This window comes from Crocuta crocuta, unplaced genomic scaffold, assembly GCF_008692635.1.
Source record: "Crocuta crocuta isolate KB4526 unplaced genomic scaffold, BGI_CrCroc_1.0 scaffold675, whole genome shotgun sequence".
Lineage (NCBI taxonomy): Eukaryota > Metazoa > Chordata > Mammalia > Carnivora > Hyaenidae > Crocuta > Crocuta crocuta.
The window spans coordinates 2,847,091-2,853,225 of record NW_027528796.1 but is presented as its reverse complement, the minus strand read 5'-3'; the positions used below and the strand labels follow the sequence as shown (position 1 = coordinate 2,853,225).

The 6,135-nt window shown below is 67.7% G+C and overlaps 1 protein-coding gene across 1 annotated transcript; it reads left to right on the top strand.

Moving 5' to 3' along the window:
* Positions 1–1,826: 1,826 nt before the first annotated feature.
* On the top strand, positions 1,827–5,810 carry CRYAA (crystallin alpha A). Its single transcript, XM_077755369.1, has 4 exons — positions 1,827–1,993; positions 3,151–3,313; positions 4,455–4,577; positions 5,601–5,810. Exons 1-4 carry the CDS (start codon positions 1,827–1,829, stop codon positions 5,808–5,810), a joined length of 663 nt encoding a protein of 220 aa, XP_077611495.1.
* The last annotated feature ends 325 nt before the right edge of the window (positions 5,811–6,135 follow it).

The window sequence follows — 6,135 nt, the reverse complement described above, 5'->3', positions numbered from 1 at the left end:
TCTCCAGGGCTGCTCCAACATGCATGGCCCCCTCCCCAGTCCCCCGCCCCCTTCAGCCCTGTGCCCTCTCCAGCCCAGAGCCCTCGGGTCAGCACACACTCAGGGCTCACCTTCCCCTGGCCTCTGGCTCACTGCCCGCCCTAGGGAGCCCTCCCATGATGCCTCAGTTCTGCACGCCCACGAAGGCAAGTTCCACGTGGGCCGTGGTTTGCCGTGGATGCGTGGACAGCCTCCGTGCCTCAAGGGGGCATGACGGGACCTCAGCAGACATGATGACATAAACAGAATTGTCTGTGGATTTAATTTCTTTCCTTGGCTTTAGGAGGGATGTACTGTTTTTCTTTGATTTTTATAAACTCTTTTCCTTTTTTCTTTAACCTGCGATGTGGGCCCGGCCCTGGGCTGAGCAGCACATGCTGGGTCCCGCCAGGGCCTGCCCGGGGCCACTGTACGTGTGCAGTCGGGCAGTGGCTTGGCCTCTGGGCCCCATCTGCTTGCTGTCAGAGTGGGCGGTGGCAGCGGCTGGCCCCAGGGCGCGCTGAGGGCTGAGCCCCGGGTGGGGTGCGGCCCTCATGGCCTGGCTGAACCCCAGGTGGGTGCCTCGTGGCCACCTTCTGGCGTCCTCGGCTGGCTGCCCCCCCAACCTTTGCAGACCCCTCCCCACCCCGCGGCAGCCCTGCCTGCCTGTCTCTCAGGCCAAGATAGGCCCTGGTCGGCGGGGCAGGGGATGGCCTCGGGGCCAGCCCGTCCTCCCCAGAGTCTAGGTCTGGGACACAGGTGGAGAGGGCAGTGACTCTCCAGGAAGCTGGGTTTGGGGAGCTGTGGGCAGGGCTAAGATGGCGAGCAAAAATGGCCACATTGGAGGCCCACGTCGGTCAGCCTCACACGGTCCCCCAGGACGAAAGCGTGGCTCCGAGGCACCGAGTGATGGCCTGGCGCCACCTGGGAGTCACACCTGCCCTGCTCTCCCCAGCGAACCTGGGGCCCGCTGCTCCCCTCCCCCGCGGCACCCACCTGGCCCAGGTGCACTTCTCCGCCCTGGGGTCTGCGGGACAGGCCAGCCGGGCAGAAACGTCAGGGCGCAGCCTGTCTTGGTCAGGAGAAGCCTGCGCAGAGCGTGGGTCCAAGGCCTGGCGGCCGGGCATGACTGGGGACGGTCCGACTCCCCGCCCCGTGAGAAGGCGGCCCAAGTCTCTGCCCCATCTGAGGCGGGGCGCCCTTGTCACAGCGAGGACCCCCGTCACCCGTGGCCCCCTCCCCCGCCCACTGGGCAGCGCGGGAAGAAGGGCACCCGGCCTCTCCCACACCCTGGAGCGGGGCCTCGCCTTGTGCCGTGTCTCTGGTGACGGCCAGCTGCAGCCTTGGGGGTCACAGAGGCAGGGCTGAGGTCTGGTACCAGCCCCAAGCGTGATGTCCGCCTGAGGTCTTTACAGAGAGCATCTCGGGAGGGGGTGGGTGTCAGTCTGCCCTGGACAGCGATGGGGTCCGGTTCACTCCTGTAGGGCTGTGAGAACCTTCTGGAATGCTGGCAGATAGTCCAGAGGAGCCCAAGGCCAGAGGCACCCAAGGCCAGAGGTACCCAAGGCCAGAGGCGTGGGCCCCGAGGCCTGGCCACCCAGAGCAGGGCCCTCTGGGAACGCTCTCTCTGCACGGGGAAACATGACTTGGCTGGTTTGTTCTTTAGCACAAATAACCTCTTCAGGGTCCCCCAGGGAGGACTCCAGGCCCAGAATAAAAGGGTCCTCTTCTCACAGAATCCGGGGTGGTGAGGGGCTGTGCCGAGGTGGGGAGTCGAGGCCGGGTGAATTTGCACACACACGTGCGACATGGCTGGTCCCCATCGCTTCCTATCCCTGCAGCCTGGGCGCCAGCCCACCCCGAGGCCACCGCTAGGGCCCCGCCGGCCTGAGTCCCTGCCCCAGGGAGGTCTCCGCTCTCGCCGGCTGCAGCCCACGGGATTCCAAACCCCGAAAGCGCCAGGTGTGCAAGGCGTGTGAGCGCCCAAACGCCCGTGAGCATCTGAAGGACCCTGGCAGACCCTCGGCCTCCCTGAGCCGTGCGGCCCACGGGACGGGGCTGTGCTCATCCCCAGGTCGTCCCCGCTGCCACCCCCTCCCCCGCAGGTGCAGACAGCTCCACGACCCCGTGGAGGGGCAGGCTGAGCGAGGCACGCCCCTCCCCCCGTGACAGGGTCAGGGGTCACCAGAGACAGAATCGTTAGGATAAATCATTTCTTAACGTAGTGTTTTGAAAGATCAAAATGAACGCAGAGAATCTACGATGAACAAAATACCAACATTTAAATGAAGACACGTTAGCACGGCTGACTTTTCCTTCTGTCTGACTCCACTGTTCCTTCCCTGCCGGGCTCCTGGCCACACGCCTGGCCCTGCTGGTCCCCCACCCCCTACAGTGAACTCGGCCAGAGGGACACTTGTCACCGGGAGGGGTCAGCTGGGCACGGTGCGGGGCCACCCCAGTGCCCCTCGCCGGCTCTGGCCGGGTGGGGGGCCTTTGGCGAAGCCCCTGCCCTAGCTCTGAGCCGAGTGACTGGGCACGCAGCCCGCCCTCTCTGAACTCCACTTCTCTGGTCTACGAAGTTGGGGTGGGTACGGAGATTTAAGGAGGCCAGCAGAGCGTGGCCTGTGCAGGCCCGGGGCAGGGCAGGTGCCCTCTGCCCCCCCACGCATTGACGGTCTCCGCCCTAATTCGGTCTTTGCTGCCCGATCCCTGGGGACTTGCTCCCTCAGATCATCCACTTGCAAGGCAAAGGCTGGCGTTTCCAGATTTTTCAGGGCCCTTTCCCCCCGGTCTGGTGCTGCGCACGTAGCAGGCGCTGAGAAACGAGGTGGGGAGGCTTTGGTACAGAACACGGCTGGTCAGGAAGGAGCCGCGTGAGGGAGGCTCTCGAGTCCCCACTTTCGACACTGATCCCGCCTTACTTGTGTCAGACACAAGCCTCCTTAAGCGCCGGGTAAGCGCCCTTCCATGGCCGGCGAGGTCCAGGGGCAGGAGAGAGGGGTGTGAAGATGCCCGAGAGCGCTGAGGATGCACTCGCGCCGCCCGCACATCGCGGGCGCCGGTCAGAGCCCGTGCAGGGAGGCGGAGGGACGGGACGAATAAGAAGCTTCTCGGGTCCGGACCATGCAGCGAGGAGTGGGCTCGTGAGGGGCTGGGAGCCGGCGCTTCCCGGGCCTGTGGTGGCTGCCTGTTACTACGTGGTCCCCGGGCCTTGCGACACAGCCCCTGGCGCGAGGCGGCCGTCCAGCCTTGTCACAGCGAGGCGACGACGTTCACCGGGACGATGTCCAGGGTGAGCCGCGCAGAGAGGAGCATCCTGAGATTTTTACGGTGACCGTGGGCACGCGTCGTAACCAGAAACGAGTCCTAGAGGGAACTCTGTTGGGAAAAGCCATGCACTCTCCCCCCGTAGCTCTGAGATTCGGGGATCGTGCGCGTGGCCTCTGAGCCCACCTCCAAGTCTGTGAAGTGCGGATGAGCGCCCGCTCACGGGGCGGCCGGGGGCGCAGCCGGCCAGGCCCGCAGGGGCACCGCCCACGCAGCAGCGGGAGCCGAGTCCTCACCGACCCCAGGTGAGCGGGGGCCAGAGACGCTCGGCTCGCGTCCTTGGGGGCGCTGTCCTCCGGAAGGCCAGGGCCCCGTGCCGGTCAGGGCCTCAGGGCCCGTGGCTGGGGGGGGCGGGCGCTGGGCCCAGGCCGCGTTTCTGCTGACCAGGCACANCAGGGGGCCTGGGCGGGTGGGCTGTGCTGCCCCGGGTCCTCCCATCTGAAGGCCGTCTGTGGCTGGTGCGGCCGCAGACAGTGGGCCCTCCCCGGGCCGCCCAGGTGCCCGGGGCCAGACCCCAAGGGAAGCGGCCACTGGCCTTCTCTCCCCGAGCCCCCGTGGCAAACCCCAGGGTCCAGGGTCTAGCGGGCCTGGGTCTCCGTCACTGCCTGAAAGCAGAGGCCTGTCCAGAGCCGGGGGGCGCCCATCAACTCCAGAAACAAAAACAGCCTCACCAAGTGTCCCTGGGGAGCGCTGTGAGGGCAGGGGAGAGGGAAGTGGGGTGAGCAGCGAGCTGGGCAACACTGCAGGCATGTCCTGCCCGCGGGGGATGCCAGGCCGCGGGCCGCTTGTGGGGAGACCGGGAAGGCTGGGGGCCGGGACCTTGTTCAACGTGCCAGGTCCAGCCAGTTGGCCAACCCCTGCCCAGCCAGCCCGCCATCACCAGCCACTCAGCTGCCAGCTAGGCAGCGACAGGCACACGGCCTTGAGCCCCGAGCATCCACGCAGCGCCGAGTCAGGGGTCCCTGGGTCCCTGTGTCCGTATGCGTGGAAGGCGTTTCTGCGCTGACAGCTGGGGGCCGAGCCGCCGGCCCCTCCACGCTGGCCTCTTGGGTCAGCAGCGCGGGAACCGCGGCCCGCAGAGGCTCACGGGAGCGCTTGGGTTTCAGGTCCGGTCCGACCGGGACAAGTTCGTCATCTTCCTGGACGTGAAGCACTTCTCCCCGGAGGACCTCACTGTGAAGGTGCTGGAGGACTTTGTGGAGATCCATGGCAAGCACAACGAGAGGCAGGTGGGTCCGGGCGCCCTGCACCCCGGGAGGGAGGGCTTCGTCCCAGAGGACCCAGCGACAGGGAGGCCGCTCCTGAGCCCTGCAGGGGAGCGGCCTGCAGGGACCCCCCACACCCCCGGGTGCTGCCCGGCTCTCCCTGGCTCCTTCCAAGCCGCTCCGGTGACGGGGTCAGAGTAGGGAGGATCCGGGAAACTCCGGGCACCCGGGGGCCGGCTCTGAGCCACGAAGGTTTCCACGGAAACCTAACCGGCGGGTGAGCCCTGATGCAGTGCAGCCCGTGGTCATCGATGCCCCAAACACTCGTGTGTTCACACGTTCACCTCTCGGCGGCCCTTTGCCGCGAGTGCCCCCCGTTATTGCGTGGCTCAGGGGGGTCGGTGGCCCCACAGCTGGCACTGTCTGGGGTGGCTTCTCACCCGGCGGTCAGGGACCAGGGTTAGCTTCCAGTGGTTGGAGAAGTTGTGTGTGTGTGTGTGGGGGGGTGAACCCCTGACTCTGCCTCCTGCACCCCCCACCCCTGTGAACGGCATTGGGGCCCAAGCTACTTGTTTTATGTGGAGGAAGAAGTCGGGCGCAGGGGCTGGGGCCAGGCTGCCCCCTGAAATGAGAGCTCTTTTGCTCAGGCCCTGGGGGTGGCGGGCAGACACCCTGAGCCCCGTGGGGTAAAGGCCAAACCTGATCCGCGTGCAGGCCCAGGACACAGCCGTTCACACGCGTCTGGAGTGGAATGAGTCTGATGAGCCAACTCCATGGCCGTGAATGGCCCCAGGCTGTGCAGGGAGGCAGGGAGGCCGGGAGGCCGAGGCTGGGGGGCGGGGAGGCCGAGGCTGGGGGGCGGGGAGGCCGGGTGGTAAGCCTCAGCAGGAGCCCCCACGTGGCTCGCTGGCTCTCCCCCTGCCCCGTGCGCGAGCGTGGTGAGCCGGCCCTTGTGAAGTCCAGGAGGGCCTTCTCCGCGTCAGGGCCGCGGCCCCCCCGCCACACCCCCGCCCTGGTGTCGCTGACCGCGCCCGCCGCCCCCCCCAGGACGACCACGGCTACATCTCCCGGGAGTTCCACCGCCGCTACCGCCTGCCTTCCAACGTGGACCAGTCGGCGCTCTCTTGCTCCCTGTCTGCGGACGGCATGCTGACCTTCTCGGGCCCCAAGGTCCCATCTGGCGTGGACGCCGGCCACAGCGAGAGAGCCATCCCCGTGTCGCGGGAGGAGAAGCCCAGCTCCGCGCCCTCGTCCTAGGCTCGGCCTCGGCCTCGGCTGCCCCCGCTGCTGCCCCCAGGGCCCGCCNCCCCCTCGGCCCGCCCGCCGGGGGAGCCCTAGAAAGTGCGGCGCTGGCCCCATCCGCTTTCCTGGTTTTCACTTCCTTCTCCTTTCCTCCCAGGGAACGAGGGTCTGGGGAGGGCAGCCTGGGGGGCCTGGGCCCCGCCTGCGGTGCTGCGGCCTCGGGCCGGCCGCCTGGTGGGCGTGATCGCCACCCCGCTCCCTGAGACGGCGGCGCCGTGCGCCCAGAGGGTCCACCTCCGGCCGACCTCTGGGTCCCCAGGGCCAGCCAGGCGCCCCTCGA